The 25659-nt window shown below is 38.8% G+C and overlaps 2 protein-coding genes across 2 annotated transcripts in view; one reads left to right on the top strand and one right to left on the bottom strand.

Moving 5' to 3' along the window:
* LOC133992170 (craniofacial development protein 2-like) overlaps window positions 1–25659 on the top strand; it is a 780535-nt gene that overhangs the window by 610792 nt on the left and 144084 nt on the right. The gene's annotated exons all lie outside the window — the stretch shown is intronic.
* The window catches only part of LOC133992239 (cationic amino acid transporter 2-like), a 56161-nt gene that overhangs the window by 22905 nt on the left and 7597 nt on the right, over window positions 1–25659 (bottom strand). Inside the window, exons 3-15 of the mRNA XM_062430959.1 lie at window positions 14150–14226; window positions 12662–12714; window positions 9408–9783; window positions 8512–8667; window positions 8228–8393; window positions 7552–7688; window positions 7226–7448; window positions 5300–5436; window positions 4698–4800; window positions 3944–4068; window positions 3579–3745; window positions 2160–2268; window positions 1907–1995 (exon numbers count right to left, since the gene is read on the bottom strand). Of these exons, the coding sequence (XP_062286943.1) occupies window positions 1907–1995; window positions 2160–2268; window positions 3579–3745; window positions 3944–4068; window positions 4698–4800; window positions 5300–5436; window positions 7226–7448; window positions 7552–7688; window positions 8228–8393; window positions 8512–8667; window positions 9408–9783; window positions 12662–12714; window positions 14150–14226 (1918 nt within the window). The remainder of the gene's footprint in view (window positions 1–1906; window positions 1996–2159; window positions 2269–3578; window positions 3746–3943; window positions 4069–4697; window positions 4801–5299; window positions 5437–7225; window positions 7449–7551; window positions 7689–8227; window positions 8394–8511; window positions 8668–9407; window positions 9784–12661; window positions 12715–14149; window positions 14227–25659) is intronic.

The following is a 25659-nucleotide window of genomic DNA, read 5'->3' as shown; positions in this document are numbered from 1 at the left end:
TCATATAAAAACGTTCTCTCTAAAACTCCTATTAGAGCACACAAACATTCTCCTCCCCCTCTTCCATCTCTCCAGTAGCAGTAAGGTGTGGCCATATTGCAGTGGCCACGTTCCACTGCTTCTTTAATACACAGACACATCCTCTAATTGCAATCAAAACAACAAAACAACATATGTCAGGCCCTCAGAGGCTGGCAGCAGCGTGTCCTGCAGGCGCCGCAAATGAAGAGTGATGCTTGACAAATGAACACTAGATTGGCTACATAAATTAGCCTCTACGACGAGGAGCCCGGCGTCCCCCTGCATCCATCAGAGCTGTGAGTGAGGGACAGCAGGGGAAAAGAAGGGTTGATGAGATGGATGGGTATTACAAACAATGGATATGAATTTGGCAAAGTGTTTGAATGAGAAATTGAGATATATATGAAGAAGAGAGAGACAGATTGCAGGAAGAAAATTAGAAGTGTGAAGCAGGTTATTTTCAGTTGAATTATGGGTGATGTAGGCTTTTCAGTTTAAACTATACTAGTGCCTAACCCTATCCTCTGCTGCACAGGTTTTCATTTATTTATTCATGTGACAGGGACAATGATCATTAATCAAAAGAAAAGAACTGTATATCAGTCAGAGTTACCCTAAAAGGCAAACTCTGACAATTACTTTCTCTCATCTGTCGCTTGTGAATACCCAACTGTAGGGAAGTCCATCCGTCCATTTTCCACCTCTTATGTGAGATGGGGGTCACAGTGGCATCAGACTAAGGAAACCCAGACATCTTTCACTTTACCAATGCTCTTTCAGCTCCTCCTGGGGGATCTCAAGGCAACAGAGGAGATATGTAGCAACTCCAATGTGTTTAGGGTCTGCTCTGGGGTCTCCTACCAGTTGTATGGTCCCAGACCACCTCCAGAGGGAGCTATCCTAACCAGGTGCCAACACTAACTCAGCTGGCAGAGGAGCAGCAGCTCTACTCTGAGCTCCCAACCCTATTTTTCAGACTGAGCACAGACCATCTCTGAAGGAAACTAATTTTCCACTTGTATCCATGATCTACATCTTTCAGTCACTACCCAAAGAAGGTTGAGATGTAGACCGTCTGGTAAATTAAGAGCTCTTTCTTTACTACAAAGGCCCAGTACAATGCTCACATTACTACTGACACTGCACCAATTCACCTCGCAACCTCATGTTCCATCTTTTGGTTGTTTTATTATGTTATGTGAATTGATCCTTTAAGGTGGTCACAATAGTGAATGAATAGGGATGAAATGTGCTTTAAGTCATATTTGATCTTAACACATTTGTTAATACGTACAATACTTAACACTCCAATGAGAAATCAGAGGCAGCACATTGATGGAGCAATAAGAATAAAAAGGGGAAAAAATGCAGTTCAGCTTTTATCCACTCAAGTTGTTTTTTTTTAAACAAATTTATTACAATTTATTCTTACATTTTTAAATTAATTTAACATTTTATATAGATCAACATTTAAAACTTTTTTCATTATCTAAGACTGACATTACAGAGCAATATTCATGACTTTATAGTCTTGAATGAGTAATCAAGCCATAATGGATAAAATGACAGGGTATTAAATAAGCATACCATTACATCATATACTGTAATAAACATATATATTTCTAGGTACAACACATGCTCTTTATGTACTTTTAACAAAGCATTTGTTTTCATTAAAACATGCATCAAGGGATACTTCAAGTACACTTCAGGTTATTTCAACTCTGGCTAAATCTTGAATAAAACACTAAAAAAGATTTCAAGGTGATTCCTTGATCAACTTAAACTACATTTTGTGACCAGCTTGGTCCGTGCAAGTGGACAGCAATATGTCACAATTTAATATACAATTTCACGCTGCAGAATCTACAGTGTTAAGGTTTACATTGGAGATATTTAGCTGGGCACGAGACTCCCGTAGCCTTTGCTTTTGGACACTGTGACGAACCCCATAGCCGAAATAGATGATCAGGCCTATGGAAAGAGATGTGAGGTTATGCAATGATCATTTATAATGATACCTTTATTTATTTAAAACCTCCATCTACAATTATTATGTGTAAACATGAAAGAATATAAAAAAAACATTCCACACCAGCCTGGTTATTTAGAGCAGGTTATTTAGAGTTTGTCCTTACCCACTGCCATCCAAACAGCATAGCTGATCCAAGTTTCTCCTCCCAGCTGAACCATCAGATAGGTATTCATGAAGATACTTAAAACAGGGAGTACAGGTAGTAATGGAACCTACAGAAACAAAAGTCATGACTGGTTCTGTATATTAAAGTAAACATTGTAGGAAATAGAATTATTTGCTTTCTTGGCAAGAGTTTAACACCACTCATGTCAGTACACTCAGGGCTCTCAAGTTTCATGAAAAGTTTAGATTACATCTATTAGGACCGGACACGAAATTCTGTGTGTTTTGGCCGCAGCGGCCCCTCGGCCTCCACCAGTTCTCCCAATTATTTTTGCTACTTAAAAAACAGTTCAATTTTACATACTGTTCATAATTGACCAGCACAAATAAAAATGAAAAAATAATGGGTTAACCCAATAAAAGACTAATTCAGCTAAATAAAATAAATTGTTTTATGATATTGATCCAAAATGGATCAATGAGAAAAAAGATATTCGGCCCCAAATGAGTCTCTTAACCCTCACACACTGTTCACTTCACAGTATCCCCTCATAATTAATGTCTACCAGATATCTGCACAACAAATCATTCATTCATTCCCTAATCATCAGTCACATATAAACAGATGAATCCTTAATGAAGCTTTCAGAAAGCACAGAGAGTTTATTCCTCAGTTGTTGCACTTTGTATTTATGGAGAAAAAACATGAATTGTATTAAATCTGAAGAATGTAACACTATTTTTATGAAATGTCAGGTGTGGCATGTGAGCGTGTGAACTGCTTGAAATGCGTATGACTCACGGTCCATGCATGAGACTTGAGAGGTCTGGTACACTACTGCTAGCAGCCAGTTAGCTTAGCATAGTGACTGGATAAAGGGGAAACTGCTAGTCTGGCCTACCAGATGTCCAGCACTCCCAAAGCTCACTGATTACTATACATGTACCATTTTGTTTGTTTAACCTGTATGAAAAAAAAAGTTATAAAAATGACAATTGACCATTTACAAAGGGTTATGTGCTGGACTATTTCTTGGTCTTGACAAATAATTTACTAGAATCTCGTGGTGGCCTGGCATTTTCTAGTGCTAAACTAGTCCTTTAACCAGCAGAAATATGAATTTTGGACATTAAGAGGGTCATTAAAACTTTATGTATTACATATTTTTCTTGAAGTGGTAAAGTTTACTTGAAGACAGCTGTCATTAAGTGTTAGTTGAACCTTGGATGACCTCTCTTCTCTGGGTACGTCACTTATGCTCTGTAAACTTTCTATGCCCTGCAACATCCCCCTGTGCCAGGGCCCACTAAGTGACCCACCAAACAAGATATCCCTATTGGGAGCGCAAATCCTCAAGATGCATGAAATCCCACGTTCAGAGCTGAGTGCCCACCATCATCACCCCTCCTAGTTTACCATGAAAGCAGCTTTAGTTGTGCTCTGTGGCTGTCTCCAGATGATAACGACAGTGAGGACCAGTGTCAGCACGAGGACAAAGACGGGCAGCACACTCCACCACTCTCCCCTCCGGAGGGAATCCAAAGCCTCGGACAACACCAAGCTTAAAACGATCACCAGGAACACTGGGGAGCAGTCAGGTAAAATATTTGGAACCTAGTTTGGCGCCCACATTTCTCATAGCACAAAATGTTTTGTGCATTTATGTTTCTGTATCTCTGAGAAAAGGCTGTGATGGCAAATAAGTAGAGGTGGTAACAGGAAATGCCAATTGGAAACCACCGTGGGTGACGGAACAGCAGCAACAATGAAGGATTACTTACAAATAATGATGGTGGCCATGTTGACATTTTTAGAAGTGCGCCGGGTCGGCCTTGAGGGAGGCCTCAACAGCCCCATTACTGTAAATGCCTCTGAACTATGGACAAAACCAGTGTCTTCTTTGTATCTGGGAGGGGGAAAAAAAATCATACTTCAACAACAAAAATAATTATTATAATTAAATAATTAAATATAATTCTTGTAATAAAGGATAAAAAACAAAAAAATAACTCTATACAAAAGATAATCTCTAAATACTATATACAATAAACAATTAACATTCTCTAACAATCTGCAGTGTTCCTGGGATTAAACAGTAGAGACAGCATCAGTCTTATTAGTGGGAGTAGGAGGTACTTGGAGCTGTGGTGTTGTACAAATTTGTCACTTTGTTGGGTTTTTTTTTCTATTTGGCTTTAAAATGTTCGGAAACTACATTTCCCATTATGCTTTTGGTAAATTTGTACACAAACAGAAATTATAACAATATTTCTAAGGGTGGTGTTTAGGCCATAATTATTCACATTTTAATAATGGAATACAAAAATGGAAAGTTGATAGAGCAAAGAATGTGGCTTTTGCTCCCCATCATTTCCAATGGAATAGTATTGTCCTCACAGACAGTATGGACATAACAATAATTATAGCAATGACTCTTCCAATGTATGTATGGGTAAGAAAGTATTGTATTAAAACAGACTTACAAATTGTAGTTGTAAGAAGTTTCATTTAAATTTGGTTAAACAGTGTACATACCTTAATACGAGAACACACACTGCAACAAGAGTGTAGGCAAAGATGGTCCCGATTGAACTCATGTCTACCAGTGCCTTTAAGTCAAACAACAGCACCATGAAAGCTGCAAAGGACATCCAAATATATGTCATTGACCAGACTTTGATATCGATTCTACAATACTCTAGACCAGTGGTCTCCAACCCTGCTCCTGGAGAGCTACTGCCCTGCATGTTTTAGGTATCTCCTCACTCTAACACACCTGATTCTAATAATCAACTCGTTATCAAGCCCTTTGACGAGCCTCAGCTGCTTGATAACGAGTTAGAGTGAGGAGATACCTAAAACATGCAGGGCAGTAGCTCTCCAGGAGCAGGGTTGGAGACCACTGCTCTAGACTAAGTTTATAACAAAATGGCAAGACCCACTCGCCTCCAAATCCTTATTTGTCCCAATTTGTCACATAAAAGGACACCACATCCTCTGTGGCATTAAACATTTGCACTATATGTAAATCATGCAGTCTTTAAAAATAAAAATAAAATCTCTAACCAGATAGTTCTTCAAATCTATTTCTGTGACTCAATCAGACATAATTGCAAGTATTACTGCAGTCTGCTTACCCGCCACAGCTCCTGAAGACAATGTGGCGAAAACTGGACTTTGCCTGGAGCTCATGTAGCTAAGGGGCTTAAAGAGCAGGCCGTCTCTCGCCATGGCGAAGAGGACTCTTGGCATTGGAAACATCACTCCAAGAAGACTGTAGAGAAATAAAAGAAAACTTGGATGATTTTGGACAATCCACTTTAGTTGAAGGAGCTTGCTAACAGCCCTGAGTCTAGACATTCAATTTCATCAACGCACAAATAGATCTCCATTTGAGTCAAACAATTTGTTTGTGGAATTGAATCAGCACCAGGCAAGATTTACAGGACACATGATAATATCACCATAATGAAGACAGGTCCATCATTACTCAAAAATATTAAAACTATTAGCACTTTCTCATAATTTGAGTTGTTTGTGTTACCTGCTGGGCCTGTAAATGGGAGCTTTCTATGGCTGAATCCAAATAATGACTGAAGACTCGTGGACTTCAATCTTTAACTTACGTTTTAAATGATCACTGTCATCATGCCAAATCTTTTGAGAGACTGTGCCACGTTGGGATAAGATCCACTTTCTGAGACAGGACTTTTAACCTTGATCAATTCCATGGGGAATGGAACCCATCGTAAAGTATTTTTCTCGATATATTTTTATCGTTATAGTGACTTTCCTCCCTCTCTGTCTGCTGCTTGTGTAGTTGGTTATGCTTCTTGGCTCGGGAGCCAATAGGCAGAGTTGAAGAGCACATTATGAAGTGGCTTCATTTGTAACATTTCTCTCTTCTCTTCTACCAGTTAGTTGGGTTAGGGTTCTTTACACAAACACTACACTCATCCACACACTGAATTCATTACCAATATAATCGACTACGATATTTATATTATTTTATCCTAAGCTGACAATAAATGTAATTTTTAGAAACTTTATTCCTGTTTGTTTCCTTATTTTGTCTCTGAGTCAGTTTGTGACAGCAATGAGTTGAGCAATTTATGCAACTCTGCACAACTGTGTGGGGTCTGCAGATTTTCATACTATATTAGAGAGACTGTAGACGATTGCTGGTAAGTAAATCTTTCCCTTACAGTGTAGGTGATCAGTATGTGTTTCTTAGTTGGATGAAAATAAGACTTTGCCTGCTTTACACATAACAAAAAAGCCCAAATTATCAGTTCACATTCTGTTATGAGTGCAATATTAATATCAAACCTCTATGCATCAGACACCCAAAATTAAAGAGATGTCTATAAAAAAAGAAAAGAAAAGTGTGGTACATCTGGAGAGTAGCCTATTGGTTATTCTACTCTATTATTATAACCACTCCTAGCATTTTCCTTAACATTGTCACAGCTTATAGAGTTGTGAAGTAGGTGAACCTATTTCCAGCGCCCTTGGTTCCATAGGTAAATATCCCATTCATATTTCCCATAGACAATGTTACATTACCCAGTTTGAGCACTTCTACAGCTTGGATTGACATGAAACTCTCCTGGTTATATCATCAGCACAAAGGATAAACTGTGTTAGAAAATATCTGGCTCTTTTGTAAAAAGTCAAAAAGGTACTACTGTAAACTATGTATAGAAAAATGGCTGTAGCTAGAAGTTATCTATGACTCTAAGGTCAGAGAGTCAAGGGTTTCCATGTTCAGCCACACATTGAAGAGACTGTTTAAAGAAAATTCTGAAATAAGAATACAGAGTGGGGAAAAACACATCTTGAAGGCCACAGAAGTGTGCTTGAAGGTTCTTGCAGGCTTGGTAAATTGTGGATTTTGCATGTTGTGTAACATGCACATGCTATGTTATACTACAAGTCTGCAAGTGCAACTGCCAGCTTTAACAAACTCTAACCAACCTTTATTTTGGCAGGAATGATTGATCTGCCAGTACTGGCTCTTCCCTTTCCAGAAAGCCCCATTAATAAAACTACATACTATGTACCTTGTTGAGAGAGCACAAAGGGATCCCACAGCCACAGCATACTTTGCAGGCTCCCAACCAATGTATTCAAATGCTACAGGTAGAGGACTGTGGGTGTCAAGCAGATAATATGGCATCAGAAGTGTCAGAGCAGCTGACACACCAAAGTAGGCCAAGAAGCAGATGAGCAGGGACACGACGATCCCAAGAGGTATAGCCTTCTGAGGGTTCCGAACCTCCTCCCCTAAAAGAGCAGGTTTATTAGTGTTAGACTTCCTGATACAGATACAACAACTGACCTGGCAAAGAAGGTGACCTAAGAAATCTCTTTCAGTATTTAAGAGTACCTGTTGTTGCAATGCAGTCAAATCCAACAAAAGCATAGAAACAGGTTGCAGCTCCTGCCAAAGTGCCATCAAAGCCAAAGGGGAAGAAGCCACCAACACCAAAGTCAATGGTTTCATTTTGTGCCAATGTCAGGTTTCTGTACAAACAAACATTTTCATCATTATCATTTATCTCTCCATTCATTAATTTATTTTGTAATGTTTAGATTAAAAAACATTTTCAAGAGGGCCCCTCAAATTACTAACTGACAATTTCTGCTTTGACCTAGTGGTATCTAATCAAGGGTTTTGAGATATCTGACATTGATGTTTGCACTGTCAATCCAAAAATGAACAGGGGTAACTGAAATAATTTTTGTTTGCGTAGATTCTTTAGGGAGTACAATGTCCTGTTTGCTCTAGATAAACCACAGAATCGTCAGATCCCAGAAGTTGTCCGAGGACCTCTTTCTTCTGAAGAAAGAGTCCCTGTGACAATGGCTGACTGTTATCAGGACATTGCTTATAGAAAAGGCAAATAGCTTTGTAGTATCAATGCTGAGACTACCACAAAGAAAATTCCTTTCATCTCCATTGTTTTGGATGGAGGGACAGTAATTATCTCAAAGCCAGGGCCCACAAGGCTAGATAGTAGAGCTCCAACATTGTTGACTTTAAAAAGGAATAATAATCTTACTCCATTTGTCGAGTTGCATTCAGGGTGGTCTCCTCACTGATGTGCCAGTTGTCAATGTCTCCTTTAATGAAGCCAGAGATGATGATAAAAAGCAAGACAACTATATTTACTGCAGTAAAAACAGTATTCAGGACCGCAGACTCTTTCACACCGTATGCAAGTACACCTAAAATTAAAAGGAAAGTAAAAAAGTGAAACATTGTAAATGAATTTCAGCTTGGAGAATGTATTTCATCTTTTATCTCTGTTACATTACAACTTTAACAATAAATTGCAGATATTACCAGCGAGCAACATTATCAGCCCAGCCGCAAAAAAATCTGGGTATAGGGCCAAGCCAGGGGAGTCCATAGGTGTGTGTTTTCCCAGAGTTTCCGCAATAACATTGTCTATCAGGTCATCAAAGGTCCCTGTCCAGGCTTTTGCTACACTTGATGTTCCTGAAAAGAAAAAAAGAACGAAAACACATTTTAATAGTGGGTTTTATATATATGTTTTGTATAAGTTTGGAGTGGAACAAGCTGTAAATACTATATTATATATTATGAAATTAATAAGATGAACATACAGAAATGGTTCTTATGCTCTGCTCTTATGCTCACCACCACCTAGTTGTTAACTGCTGGGCAAGTAGTATACAGTGGTTTTATCAGAACCTTATACTAGAGACTGCAGATAGGGTTGATGGTTGTGATAGGAGAATAAAACAGAGCATACACTAAAGTTGTGGGTTGTAGAACCAAAACAATGTGCTGAAAGATGCTAAAATGCTGCGTAGAGTGAACTGCAGGTTTGTATGCTAATTTTCTGTTTGTCATTACACTGAGCCCAAAGGCAGCGTTAATACAAACACATTAAATAGAACAGTTTTAACTAGAAATTAGCAAATTGGCTTGCCTCTGACACCACTACTAATTTGAATGATAGCAAAACAAAGTGCCAACGCAAGCATTTTCCAAGTTACCACTAACATGTATACAAATCCATGCAGCCCATAAAGATCATATACAGTGCCACAAGACTTATACTTTGTGATTTCTGAGATCAGAGGACAAACTGTGCTGGATATGTTGTGTAGAGTTAATTCATCTTACATATAAATCACCTGTGTTTCAGAGATCTAAACCTCTATTTTTTTAATTAATTAATGCACTGCATATGAATTTTCAGTCTAACTTACCAATGACATAGGACAGCAGCAGGTTCCAGCCAGTCACAAACGCCCACACCTCTCCTACAGTCACATAGCTGTAGAGGTAAGCCGAACCCGTCTTAGGAACACGGGCTCCAAACTCAGCGTAACACAACCCTGCAAAGGCCGAAGCCACCGCTGCGATCAGGAAAGAGATGATAATGCTGGGGCCAGCCACTTCCCGGGCCACTTCTCCTGACAGCACATAGACACCAGCTCCTAGTGTGCTGCCAACACCAAGACCCACCAGGTCCAAGGTGGTCAGGCATCGGCAGAAGTTGGACGCCTCTCCCTCTGGCTCGAGTGGTTTCTTACGGGTCAGGCTCCGAAAGAATCTCAACACTTTGACAGATGATATTCTGAAATATAATCAGAACATTAGAGTGTAGGGAATTCATCAAGGTAAATAGTATTACCTTGGCCTATGTTGAAAAACTTGACGGGTACACCTGAGTAAAGGAACACTTTGAGTTCAGTATTGTTGACCAAATCTCTTGGGGTGTGATGCTAATGTGGTAATACATTACCTGGTAGTCATTTACAAGCCAGTGTGTTCACACTGCTGCTAACACTGGGAAAACACAAAACCAGCCTGGGTCCAATGCTGCTGGTGACTGCAGGACAAAGAGAAAACTCCTTTCTCCCTCCAGCTCTCAGACTACCACCAGCCCTGCTGCCTGGTACAGATGCACACCTGAAATCAGTTTAGACAATCAGGGCACTAGGGTGTCGGCCTCCTGACTGAAATTACTTGCTTCCTTTATTTGATATCTGTGTGCTGGTGCTGTTTTATATGCAGAGGCACTATTGTCATCCAGAAGCTTTTTATTGTGGAGACAAAATTAAAAAAACAAGAAAACACTTAGAATAATACAATTACTAGAACAAATGTCCTAATAATCTGAGAATACAGTCCTTATTTTTTTTTTAAAGAAAGCTGCCAGAGCTACCTTGATGTGGTTGTCAGTAAATAATTTAAGACTAACTTGTGACCAAGTAGATGCTGGCAGGCCGTCACACACTCACACCAACTAGGAATAGTCAGAAGTGTCTCCTCTGTGAGTGAATCCTCCAGGTATGGAATGCAGTGCATCCAGACAGCAGCATCCTTGGATTTAACTGCTGCATTTTAGATGCATTGGATGGCATAGACTCTATGCCATAGAGGATGATGCTCTGTGCCAGGATGTAGACGTCTGGGAGGAATAGTAGAAAAAACTATTCAGGTAGCTGATGAGCCAATTCTGGCTGTCTTGCAAAGTTGCTAGTTGCTCTGTTATAATGTGGGGAACCCTAACCCTTTGCTGGCATGGTTTGGGCCCACTTGTTCCACTACAGGGAAGAGTCACAGCAGATCAATACAAAGTTGTTGTGAGTGGGAGTCTCCTCCAGGATGACAATGTCCCCATCCATAGTATGAAACCTTTACAGTCACCATATCTCAACCCATTTGAACACCTTTGAGAGACTTTGGGTCGAATTGTTATCTTGTCATCACTTGTTGTAATGATCATCAAATGAGGAAATATATTTTGGAAGAATGGTGTTCATCCCTCCAGTAGAGTTCTGAGACTTGTAGAATCAATGCCAACGAATATTTAATCTGCTCTGGTGGAACATGGTGGACGGACACCTTACTCAGACACTTTATGTTAGTTTTACCTTTAATTTGTATTCTCTGAAAGGAACTTCAGTGATAATGAATGAATGTATGGTAAACTGTGCATTTCTATAATTGTTATGCAGTGGAAAGTTTCTTACTGTATTTATAGGAAGTGTATAAGACAATGTAAGAACCATAATCACATTTTGAAAATAAAGAAGATTGATGACACTGTGTTTTTATTTTTTGTTTTGTTTTGTTTTGTTTTTGGTAAGAATTTGAAAATTGAAACGTGAATTACATTTTTTTTAAAAGATTATTTTCTTGCAAATGCAGTGCTCAAGTTTGTTTCATAACTGTTTTATTTAAGTGCATAATTATTCTATAAATAACAGCTGCAAGAAGGAGCCCAATAGGGTCCATAATCTACACAGGCTCACTGTGGTTCTGATTCCCCTCTGATTATTTCACAAATTGCACCCTGCATAAAAGTAGCAGCTGTACCAGAAGCAGCTGTAGCCAATTAGTTAGCTTAGCACTTAATTTGAATACATACATCACATACATCCATACATACATTAAAGCTAATGAACTGTACAGTAGGCTTTATACTTCATATACAGTATGCACATGTACAGACAGTGAGCTAATGTCAACTATATACTACAATGCAAGCATGTTGATGTTGAGCTAATGTTTACCATGTTAGATAGCAGGCAGGAGTTCACCAAAATTACAACCAATCTTCCTCTAAGGATCATGAATGTCTGGCCAAGTCCTGACATGCAGTAACTCAGACAGTCTTAGGCAGAGCAATAAGAGACTTTTCTATTAAAAGCCTTTAATTAGTGAGGCATATTGGTTAAAATACAGACTGGTTTCAACCTCACAGGCTCCTTCTTGGGGTTGAAATAGCTGTTGAGTTAAATCAATACAAATTGAGATTCTTGTATTTATATTTTTTAATTTCATGGAAATATATCAAGTAATAATTATCAAGACCCTCACCCTTGTGGGGATGCTAGAGTAAAAGTCAGGGGATCACCAAATGGGACCATGATTTACAGACCTGAAATATATGTGAAAAATACACATACATGTATGTTTATATGTCACATACATGTGTCATTTTCATACAGTATGTATAACATCAACATCACAGCATGTGTGATCCCAAACAAGAACAAACGGAATCAGTCCTCGATATGTCACAGGTATTACATATGAATGTGTTTTCCAGCTGTTCAGAGAAACATCATCAACAATAGGATGACTCTAACTAAGCCCACCAGCACCACTTTAAAAAATTGCCTACTGGTAGAAATTCAACAACATTTATTTGAAACCTGCTGAAAAAGACATGTTTGATATCTTCTCTTATATTTTCTAAATCTAATTAACTTGATATTGGGATACTGGCCGTTCACAATGTATGGGTTGAATTACAGTATGTGTGAGGATGAATATCCTGCTTTGCATTTCAGTAGGGCTTTAACTGCAATGATTATCTTATTGGGAAATAAGATATTCTGCAGAGGTTGTCATTGTTGATTGAAGTCTGTGCTAACTCTGGATGCTGCTGATCCACCTACAGTGTATAGATGATGAGATTAAAGATAATTATTAAAATGAAACAAATTTGAAAGAGCAGTTCAACACTGCAATCATTTAAAATACACATAAACAAATGTTCTTAATCGCAGTTTAAGCCAAAACACATTTTTTAATAATTTAAAATGATTTTTATTTTGAAAGATCACACAATAATGAAACAGTTAATAATGGAGAAACCGGTTGTAGCTGAAACCTGCATCAATATGTTTGGTTTTTAGGAGTAATTAACACGATTTATGGTATCACTCTCTTTAGTCCAACTTGATGAGGTAATGTAGATAAATGAAAAATTCTACCCTGTAATACCCACAAAGTATCACTAGATGGCAGCAAGACTATTAAGAAAAATCTGTGTCTGTGCCTGCAAAGCTCTCGCTCCTCTCATGACTTAATCGATGACATAATCTCTGCCGATTAAAAGGAGGGAATTCTGTTTGAAATCCAAGAAGATGGAGAATATAGGGGAAGCAATATGCCTACTATAGCCTGTGATGTAGAGAGTGGCAACATACAATTCTTCACTTTGTCAATAAAAATGATTATAATGATAATTGATTTATTGGTGTAAATGTCATGACTACATTTCACTCTTTGGCTCATATTTCATCTAAACATGTTGTGTTCATTTTGCAAAAAGTGGATAATTAATGGATATTTATGGATATTGATTAAAAGACTAAGTACAGACAGAACTGGTACACTTTTCCTATCCCATGGTTGTAGATACAGGGACATGTATCTAGTATCTGTATCTAGAACCATGCGATAAGAAACGTGATTGGTTCCCAAATAATTGGGTCTAACTCCCTGCTGTGTATTAACTCTGCCCTTTTATATATGACTGTATTGAAAGGTTTTTCTATAGTGATGTGAGCCAAATATACAAGTGAAATTTCGTATTTTGTCCTTTTGCCTTGATTAGGAAATTTGAGAATGTGCCACCTTTTCATATCTTTGGAACATGCTCAGTACACTTTCTCCCCTCCTCCCTCTCTCTACTTCTTGCTCTAGGGTGTGTGAGGAATGCCCTTGCTTTGCACCATTTATTAATTATTCAGCCTGCTGAATTAATATGCACATTGTGAAAATAGAGACACCTACAAATACATACAATCCCTCTGTGCAGCCCCCACCGCCCGCATCGGTGTGTGTGTTCGCAGTAGAAGTAGTAATAGTGGTGGTGGAGATGGAAGGAAGCCAGCAGAGTGTGTGTATGTGTGTGGCCCGGGTCGCTGTAAACTTGTTCTCTACACTATCTCTCTGCTCTAATGGAGTGGTAATTGTTAGCACCGCATTGAAGCAATTTCTTTAAGCTCATCTTGGCAGAGGGGGGTGAATCAATGCTCTTTGTCATTGCTCCCAGTGTGCTGTATATCCTCACACCTGTGTGTGTGTATGTGTGTGTGTGTGTGTGTGTGTGTGTGTGTGTGTGTGTGTGTGTTTGTGTGTGTGTTTGTGTGTGTGTGTGCCTGTGCCTCGTAAGCTTGACACATCAGAAGTTGAGGTCGGTCACCATGGAAACCCCCTAACCCAGGAAGAATTTCCCATTTGGCAAAGGCTGCCTGGGTGGGTTGATCCTCAGTGAGGATGCTGATAGAGGTATAACAGAGTATACAGACAGAAGCATCGGTCAGCCACCCAACAGGCTGGACATCCTGTGTTAAAGCATTATTTTATGCTTTAACACAGGATTCCACGGCACTGTAATGATGTAAAAGATGGTCATATGTATATTTCTAACTTATTCTTAAAGATTAGTCAGGCAGCTACAATCCATTCTGCATATTCACTGCAAATGTGATTAGAGCTACATCGATTGTCAATAAAAAAAACACTTTGGCTGATTTGTTTTTTTAAAGCAGCACACATCAAGACATAAACACCAGGTCCAGTAATGTTAGTGATAGCTACACTGTGTTTCTACACCTTATAGATACGGGCATAAACCAACTGAAGTACAAGATGACCTCCATTCATCTCAAAAACCTTTCCTGAATTAGAATAACAACCTTAAAATATTCCACTTCTGTAAACAAACAGACATGCTGAGATGAAAGTTAGAACCCACATATACTTACTTTACCCTTTAACTGCTTTCATTTTCGATTTTGCCTTTATGCGGAGCAGGGTTTTTATAGTTAACGAAAACTAAGATGAAAACTAAAACTAGCAGTGAAAAAATAAGAAATACTGAAATAAAAATAAAAATGAATGATGAAAAACTAACTAAAACTAAACTGAATTGCAGATAAAATCTGCTTTGATTTTTATTGAGTCCTGTTCAGTTTGACTTGTTGAGATAACAGGCTGCTTCCATTAGGTGGCAGCAGAGTGGATGCCAGCTGCCACATAACTCACAAGTAGAAGATGCTTGACGTGCAATTTACGAAGAAGAAGAAGTTCCAGGCAGAAAGCATCACAACCCAATATGGGAATATTTAGACTCTGACCCCGCAGTAGATAAAAGTAAAAGTGTGGTGATGAAGAGTGATGGGAACATTTGTAGAATAAATAATGTAAACTCACAGTCAGAAATAAGATAAAACAAAAATAAGAACAAACAAACAAACTGAAATACTAAATAAAATAAAAAGTAATTAAAATTTCAAAACTATAATAACAGGCGAGTTCTCCTGGAGGTTAAGTCTAGCTATGTTTAATGTGTTTCTTATTGTCAACACATTCTATGACATGACATTCTACTAATGGGTATTGGATAGGGTTAGGGTTATGATTCCTTCCTTCCAAAATCTATTGTACTAGCTGACATATTCCTTCATAACCATGAACACACACACACACACACACACACACACACACACACACACACACACACACACACACACACACACACACACACACACACACACACACACACACACACACACACACACACACACACACACACACACACATACACACACACACATACACACACACACACACACACACAATCCCGCTGCCAGAAACACTCACTAGAGCACCAAATGCTCCATTTACTCCTGACTTGTGTTTGCTTAAAAACTACAGTGACCAGCTGTTTGAGCCAGAATGAACACAAAGAGAGGTTCATTCTTTAAAATGCAGTGTCAGTAGGAGCCAGGGAGTGAATTTGGACCTGAGTGGGAAGGTCAGGCAGTACTGACAGATGTACTAATGCAGTGTACGGTTTACTCTCTATAGGGGATTTGTTAACAAGAGAAATATAGAACAGCAGCCTTCTTATTTTATAGCCTAATCCTTAAACTCTTCATCATACCAGATCTTATTTGTCATAATATTTATGGCAGGTATTTTTGGGGGGTACTATATATATAATGATTGTGTTTATATTGTGTGCATCCTTTGTAATGATGTGGTTTTATTCTCCATATAAGTTCATTGTAATCAATCAAACAAGCTTTATTAATAAACAGTGACAAAAATGTTTGGGGGGGGGGCGCAGTTTGATGGTTGGTGGTCCTAGGGTTAGTGTCAAACAAACCGTAGCAAAAGAAAGTGAGTCAGCGGTTACAACATGACTACATGATTATTTTATTTATTTACCTTTTTATTTTCATTTTAATGCTTCATTCTATTTGACTTGATTGACTCAACACCCACAGGACATGAGTGTTCCAGCTGCAGGCAGCTCAGACTGGAGCTACAGGCCCACCACTGCAGCTCTGCAGTCAGCTGATCCTGGCTGGGCTTGTTTTGAGGTACTTCACATCAATAACACTGCATGACCATGATTCTATAAACTGATGGTGGCTCACCTTTATTTGACCCCAGGTTGAGCTCATGAGTTATCCACTTTTTTTTAATACACATCTTAATGCATAGCTGCACAGCACTTGTCAGCGACACTGTACATGATAATCTGAGATCAGACAAAGGGGCTAAGTGATTATATTTTCTTTAATCACTGACAAATCAGATGCAACAACAGCAGGCGTGACTCCAACACCCCCGAGGAGCACATGTACGCTTACAGATAGGACGCCTCCTCCTTTCTAATTAAGACAGCTCTTTCACTTCCCCCGTGACTACTACATCACACCGTCAGAGGCCATTCACTCCCTTACTCTGCAGGCCCCGTGTAATGGATGAAAAGGTGACGGGCGTCGAAATGTCGAGGCATTCATTTGCCATCATGCGGCAGCCGGCGAAGCCCATTAAAAACTCATTTCTGAAAATGTGACATTTGTGGGGACGCTGCTGAAACAGCAAGGTATGTTTCAACCGTTATTAACAGCGTCAACATGAGCCAATTATCTTCTCCGTCTTCATTTAGGGTGAGAGCAACAGAAGGAGTCTGAAAAGCAGAGAGAGAGAGAGGCAGGGAGAGATTAGCGGCTGGCTGGAACAAAACAAAGCTGCACAGAGCAGATTATTATAGCTCTTGCGTTATCTGTCTTGAGTGCTGCTGCTCAATCATTCTGAATGCATTTTTTTATTGCATTAACAAAAAAGCCGTGATTGAATTTTAACTCAAATGAACATAATGCTGCAATCCAGATGAACTCATACTCAATTCAATACATTAATTGTTTCAAACACACTCCGATTACTTAAAAATCACAGCAGCCACAAGTCTTTCATTGTATCTCCTCTCTTCTAAAACACAATACAGTGACTCATTAGTCACATTTAAAGTTTTGTACTGATATTGATGGAAAATTGCATCCGAAATGTACCATCTAAAGCAGGTGTGAAATATGCAGCACTGTTTTATCAGACATACAGAGGGAGAGAGAGAGAGAGAGAGAGTTTAAAATACATTACAAAGGGACTTCAGTGGAGCTCTCTGGCCAGCAACACAACACTAGACTAAGAGACAGAAATACAACAGTTTGGGTGTTTATATTTGATTTATTGTCATCGTTTAATTTGATACATCTTGCGCATGTAATATAAGCTACATAGTGATAAAAAATGTTGTAATGTGATTTGATGTCACCCAGTGACACCATTGACTTTTAATGGTGGAACACCTCCGCTCCATCAGTCATAGTTCAGTTAGTAAGACAGACCATTATATTATGTGTTTACACATTTTTCAAAGAAGTTTAAATCATTATCTTTTTTGTTGAATTGACAACTTTATATTACAATACATGACTCGTATGTCCTCTTGTGGTATGAATACACAGTTAGTTTTTTTTGTATTTAACTTAACCAGTACTCCAAGTTCATCAGCAGAGGACACTTGTGTTTGCACTGCAAGCCTTTTTAAACATCCTCAACGTTCATCAAGATGGCTCAGCAGCACTTTATGCAAATCGGATGAACTGCAGCTGTGCTCATTTACAACACTAATCTGAGTAAATACCACACTAAATTTGCAACCCCGATGGTAATTTGTTACATCGGGGGATCAGTTAAAATCACCTTAGACATTAAAACACTTTTTTTAAAGCATGTTAAACTCTTTTGTAGCCTTAACTACTTCCTTATTCATCATGAGCATTTTGTATTGACCAGATATTTGTACTGTTGTGGTTCTCAGTCTCTGGTAAGGACATCAAAAAAAAATACTGCATGGAGTAAATCTTACCAGCCTGGTTATGCTGTCAACCACAGAGTAATAGCAATGTTTAATTTGCTACTGAATAAACTTTAGTTGCCTGTAAATCATATGCGCTCTACTGCAGTGCGTCTCTCTCTTTACGCTCACTATGCAAGGTCTTTATGAGTTAAACCATTGGCACTCAAGTCACTTGTTACTGATTGTTTCAGCATGTATTTGAATGAACATGATATGTTCAAGTATGTAATGTAACAAAGATACCCACACATTTGCATAAATACTAAAAGGACCTACTGTCCCCACCCACTTTGGTCCAATTCGTGTTTGAGTCTTATGTCACTGAGTTTTAACTTGATCAGTTTTCTTACAATCCGGCCTTGGTGAACCCTGGTGCATCATGAAACAAGGAGGCGCCCCTCTTCCCAGCTCCCAAGAATAACCAGCAACAATGCATTTTGCAGCCCTTTTTAGGGGTTTAATTTAATATCTGTAGCTACATGGTTTGCTAACAAGAAAGAACTAAAGCTAAGCAGCCTCAATACAAATAGAGAAAAAACACTAACCAAACTACTACAATGGTAAAGAAATAGGGTTGCTCACCCCTACCACTTGGTTGGTATTTCACATGAGCAAAACATTCCCATCCTACATCATTTTCCACTGAAAGATCGCAGCTGGTAGATTGGTTGGAAGTGGGGGTGAGAAGAGCCCACTGGAGCTGGAGAAAGCTGGCCTTAAAAAACCACAAGCCTGAAGGCAGGATCCAATCAGCTTTCGGGAACAACCTGTAGACTCACAGACAATCATTCAATTAACCCAGCTTTCTTAGCCCATCACACACAGAGAGAGAGAGAGATCCATAGCAAATGCATTGAATCACAACACATACTACTCAGAGGACCTCTGAGTTGTAACAAGTTGTCTGTACGACATAGATCATGATTTATATTGGTTTAAATGTTTGATTCTAACCACAAATTTACTATTGGCTTTATTATTGGTTCAGTAGGTTTAGTGCAGAATGTGAGTATATACTGTAGTTTAGCCAATAGCAACAATGGTGTAAAGTCACCAAGACCCAAATTGCACATCCACAATCCATCATTATCATTAAAAAGAAATGTGTGTTTGCTCTGGCTATTAGTTCCACATTTGCATATTTGCACTGTTTAAATATTATATCAACTAAAGTCCTAAGAGTGCACATTTGAGATATAAATATTTAATATAAGACACAGACAGTAGTTATTAGCCAATTGTATTAAATGAGTACTAAACTGTTCTTAAGGTCTTGCTTTTGTTTTCTGCTACAATTTGGCTTCATTTCTGCTGAATAGGTCTTTTTCAGTTAATCCCTCAAACATTTTCCACCCAAGGATGTGAGCACACATGCTTCCAGCAGCACAGGATTGATGTCACACATCATTGGCTGAAAAATTCTGAACGCAACACAAGCACACTGCAGTCTGATCACGAAACTGTACGGTGAAACCATAGAACGCTGACACTGTTGGTTTGGGTTCACCTCTGCTCAAAACAATCAAGCTGAGCCCGTTCCATGAAGCTCCAGCTGAACTTTGTCTCCTCTTCATTCAGACAGGATGTCTCCGTCCTTCTTCGGGATTCAACAAACCATCTGTGCAAAGAGGAGAGTTCATAACCTCCATGACTCGATCCTGCTGCCTGTCTAATGGTTCTGATGCATGATGGGAATGCCTGATGTGGGCTGACCATTACAGCCTGGGAGGAAAGTCTTAAAGCCTTTAAATGAATTTATCTTACAGAAGAAAATTCAATTTGAAAAATACATTACAGTACATTTTCATCATGGGTTTTATATAGCTGTGGTGCATGTCTGCCATGCATATGTTGGTAAAACTGGATTCCTTATTACAAATGTTTATTTCTAGCAGGCATGAATGAGGACTTTTTTGAATTTTCTCTGCTTTTTAAATACTCTATTTAAACTCTGCTTGTAATGTATTTTCTGATGACCCTGATGAAGGCTGCAAGCCAAAAACCTGTGATCTATAAATAAAGTTCTTCGATACTACTACTTGACTTTCTTAAAACTGATGTGCCGATATCCAATACTGGCAAACACCGACTCCATCACTTCACTGTTACAGTACTTGGCACTGATTCGCTACTTTTTCTGCCTAACTGTATATTTATTGTCATACATATTTATAAACTTACATTCAATGAGATTACTTTGTGACACCATAAAGGATGATATGATTCACTACTGCATTTCTTGTGCCTTGTGTGTTGCCTGCTTGATCGGATTTGAACAGTTCTGAATATGTTTGCAAACCACAGTTTCCCTTTATAATAATAAAGCTTGAACTGAACTGTTGCACTGAATTTATAATACAGTAACTCCATAAGCATTTGAATCATTGTGACAGTTTGGGGGGCTTTACACATAATAGGCATCGCTCTGTTTAACACTGCAGTGTGACAGGGTTTAACAACATGGAAATGGATGGTTTCATAATAACGCATCTCCTTCTTTGTTATATGTGTGTATGTGCATGATCTTCTTTGTGATGTTCCTGATGACATCATCTCACATGCAACTCATACACACACACACACACACACACACAAACACACACAAAAGCAACCAATGAATGAAAATGCTCATGCTGAAACACGCTACATGTGATGTGTATATAATGATGTAATGGCATATGGTGTCACCACATTTGACCACATGCTCTGGTTACTTTGTGCCCTGAATCCGATAGCAGGCCATGCATGTTGATCTCTGTGACCACGCACACACACATACACACTTTAGTGTTCTCATGGGTTGGCTCTGGTGCTCATCCACATAACATAACACGCACACTCTCTGGTGTGATTGGTGCAGATGGACCAGTAAACATACGGCCAGGTCAGTGACAGTCCCAGACAGAATGTAAACTCGGCTAAAGCAGAATTATCAGAGTCGAGACAACTGGCCACTGAAATATGGTCAATTTCTGCAGTCATTTTTTTTTTTATCTCTGCTAAGCCTGTAGAGGATGTGTGTACATGCATGTGTGTATCTGTCCTCAGCTAATGTTTCATACTACAGGACCCATCAGCCTAATATGTTTTGTGCACATTTATGGCTGTATGCTCAAGGACTTCTCATGGTTGCAGCGATTCACTATTTTTGAAAAACATTTGTTATAACACCACTGACAGCTGACTCGTCACTCCTCTTAACCAATTGGTAGGGGCTGCTTCAGTGTGGAATCTTGTTTCCACTGGGGACAACAGACCACACCTTGATGCCATGTTAGATCAATCAATGCCAAACTTTGGTAACTTGAGAGCAGGTTGTGTTGTGAATTCAAATAAATATCGATAAGATTCCTTATGAGCCTATCCTAAAGCTTCGACCTTGGTCTTTTCAGCAGCCTTTGCCATTTTACATTATGCCCTACAACATAGCAAAAGTCATCTCCGACAATCGACCAGGCTAAAAACAAGCCTTGCATAGTCTGTCGCAGTCCACATTTTGGCCTTTGCCGTGGCTCAAAAACCGAAATCAATATAAAACTAAAGTTAGACATGATATGAGTTGAATAAATCCCTGTTTTGTTATCTGTACTGCCCTCTTGACAGTATACACCTGGCAGAGATCTATACACTAGTGTACTCTTCTAATTTATACTGCAGTAGTGTCGTGGACAATTTGTAATTCGAGCTTCAGGTTTGTCCTAGTTTTTACCCAAGCACTGGATTTTGTGGATATTTTGTTAAATTATTGGAAATACGGATTCAGTGTAAGAAAAAAAGAAATCATACAATAAGACAGTAAGTCATGTGGGCTTCTATTTTGAGAAGCAGGTTAGTGCACAGTATGGAAATGTAGAAGTGAAGTCATTGTTAAAGGTTACCGAGTCATTTGTCAACATCTATACTATTATTCACAACGCTATGGCTTGCTCTATGCCTGGTTCCACTTTGTAACTAGGTTATAACGTGGCGATGGCTGGGAATGAGGTTAAAAATATCTGACAAAATCTGGGTCACAACAGTCATTTTAGGGATGGATCCAAAATTGTGTTCCACCACCAGTTTGTACCTTCAGATGTCCAAACCGCTCTCTGTCCTCACAAAGACACACCCGCTCGTCCTGCTTGCCTCAAAGTCACAGGCTTCTCTCCGAGTGATAAAAATAAATAACACAAAAGAACTGGCAGTACAGAGGAAAAGAGGAACTCTCTGAACTTTCTCAGGATTTCTGTCTCTTTTACCTCTCCTTTTTATTGTCTGTCTACTTAATCTTCTGTGTGTGTGTGTGTGTGTGTGTGTGTGTGTGTGTGTGTGTGTATGTATTCTGTAGGTTAAATGAAAACTATTTGGAATTGGGGGTTACTTAAGGATTCTCACATCATTCTAAAATTCTGATCATTTCTTTCTACCTCATTACTTTTTTATTTCAACCTCTGGCCCATGCAGCAATCCTCCAGGTGCTTAAAGCAAACACAGACTATGAAGACTTTTAGGTCTAAATCACCCTCTGTTACTGAAATACTTTGTTAGAATACATATTTGGACCTATGGAGGCCACCCTTACTTTATCACAAGCACTCTGGGTCAATTACGTCAATTGGTTAAGCTGGAGAGGTGAACTAATGATGTTACAGTCACCTTTTTACCAGCCCATAGTGGAGAAAATATCAATACATTTGCCTCACAGTGCTGCTTTCGGTCGTAGTTTCCAGTCGAATAGCAACAATGGAAGTGATGTAAATCTTCACAGCTTTCCTTATGATAAGAAGAGGACAAAGTAGCTGCAAAATGCTTGTGGCCATGACTTGCAGCTGATTCTTGCCACTTCCTGTCTTGATGCATTTGTACTAACACCTTTTTTGAGGTATTTGAGTGAGTAAAAGGTTGTGGACTTCAAGGTAATAAACTGCAATCAAGTTTCAAGGTGTAATGCCATGGAAATCAAGAGTTTTAAGAGAGCTCTTAAAACCAGAGAGGAAAATGGAGTGAATGTCTCTACCATCACCTCTGACAGACACTTACAAATTGCTACATAAATGAGTCTTTTATCTAAAAAAAAAACACTTTGAATTTGAGGGAGTATGAAGGCCTGGGAGAGTGGATCCATCCATTATAAATCATTTGTGGTGGAGTTTGAGGCTAACTCTGAGGTGTTGAAAGAGAAGTGGGTAGCAGTAGTACAACATGTTACCAACCAACACGACTGGCCAGGAAACAGGAGCTATCATCGGTTTGCTGATGAGCCCCTTGATGAGATGAGCTAGAGAAGTAAGGTTTGGTTAAGACCAGGATCTGAAGCCCACGAGGCACTTGGATGATTGTGAAAGCAGATTTTGAAAGACCTGGATCATCTGACCAAGTGCATCCACACAACAACTCCAAAGATAGGTTCAAATAAACAAGTCTTATACATAGGTTTCAATTCAATATCAAGTTTGTTTCAGGTGTACCTATCTATGTACCTCATACCTACCAAAGAGATTTCGGATATGATGTGATGATCCATGCCTCAATGCTCAGGGAACAGGGAACAGGAGTGTAAAATCATCATTCCGCTCCTTTTTAAGCACTGTGTATCACTGGACATTCCCCATCAAACTGTTCCTGTCATCATGTTATGTATTTTTAAACAGGCTATTTTTCAAATATGGGGAGAGTGTTGGTGAACCCAAGTTCGAACTCTCTCAGAACAAATTCCACAAGGTATTCAGAGCGAGACTTTCTACTGGCTGTTGAAAGGACTACATGCTACATGAGGGCTGTGGTGACAGATGTTCTCTCCTTTGTGTCAGATTCAAACCAGGGCATGGACATGAGAGTGAACCCAACACGTCATGGTTCCACAAGAGAGACCATCCAGATCAGAGATCAGTTTTCACATTTCAGGCAGTTGCATCATTACAAACACAAGATGTACACACAAGCATCGTTCAAATCCTCATTAACATGAATTTTAACTTCTAGTCAAGAGGTCAGTGTTTTCAAAAGACACTTAATCAGGGATGCAAACGGGTAAGGACTGAAAAAGTTGAGTATACGGCGCACATGCATCGTGTACTCAACTATTACAATAGAGTTATTTTAATTATTATGATTTATAAAATATTGCCAATAAAATAAAAATAAAGAGAATCCTATATCACACAAATAGAACAACACACTTTTGATATTACAAATCCAGTGATCCAGTGTTTGCAGCAAAATTTTGAGAGATTTCTTTTACATTTTTAAGTCAAATAAATCATTCTGGTGCACTCTGAGAGCAATATTATGAAGTTACATCTAGAAAAAATGTTTGTGCTTTAGTAATTTAACAGCAGGTTGTATAAATATGAATGGTGATGACACACCCACAGAGCACAGGAATGACATTTTACCAGTTAATAAATGTTCCAAACAAAACATCAAGAAAATATATTTTAGCTCTGAAACAAAGAAAGCAGAAGTGATTGTCCAAGTTCAACTAGTTCATTACTGAGGAACATTTACAATATTGTTAGATTTTCACATTTTTAGGAAAATATCTTTTTCCACAGTTTCAAGTCATGTTTCTTCAAATAAGTAAACTAACCGTCTTTGCTTATTAATAAAAGACTTCCAGATGAATTAGAAGTGGATCAGAATCAGAGTTGATTTATTGTACAGATGGAAATTTAAAAAAAGTTTATTTGTGCTGTTGAACGTAATCGCTTTGAAACAATCAGAAAATAACGTTTTATTGATCTGATTCACCGGCTTTCTTACTGTCACCGCTCCCTCACTTCATTCACTTAATAACTTACTAATGGAACAACTCTGTCCCCCATTCAGTGTCCGGACCTTTTTATACATAATAGCGAGGCGGAATAAAGTAGCAGCAGAACAGACTCTCTGAGAGCAGAGAACGAGAAGTGATCGCAAACTATAGCAGAGGCTAACGTTAGCTGCTCCTCTCCTCTCTCTCATCGGGGGCGGAGCTGAGTCATCAACAACCACCCTCAAAAAAAAAAAAAAAAAAAATTCTCATCGGATCTACACAAATCTCGAAGGTGACTCATTTTCCTATTAAAACGGCGAATTTTGCCAAAAGTTGAGTTGTTTGCATCTCTGCTTAATATTTCATTGATGACATGACATGACCCATCTATTTATTTGTCATATTGGGGTACATTTCATAAAAACATTTTCATTGAAACCATTAACATTTTTGCATGATTACCTATTTTGTTGAGCTGTGCATAACTCATGCTCCTGATGAAATGCATTCAAATTTGAATTATACAGTTTAAATATCATTATTTTTTCTCCATGCTTCATCTACTTCTGCAGGATCTATATCTACATCTTCAAACCCTGTATAGAGTCCACTTGGTTCAAAGTAGACATTTCTTTTTTTTAAAGATTTTTTTGGCACAGACGCCTTTATTTAACAGTAGACAGACAGGAAACAGGAGAAAGAAGGGTGTGACATGCAGCAAAGGACCTCCGGCCGGGATTTGCACCGGGGTCGGCTGCGT

The sequence above is a fragment of the Scomber scombrus genome, chromosome 12, assembly GCF_963691925.1.
Source record: "Scomber scombrus chromosome 12, fScoSco1.1, whole genome shotgun sequence".
Classification (NCBI taxonomy): domain Eukaryota; kingdom Metazoa; phylum Chordata; class Actinopteri; order Scombriformes; family Scombridae; genus Scomber; species Scomber scombrus.
Note: the sequence above shows the minus strand (reverse complement) of the source record. Positions and strands in the feature narration are given on the sequence as shown.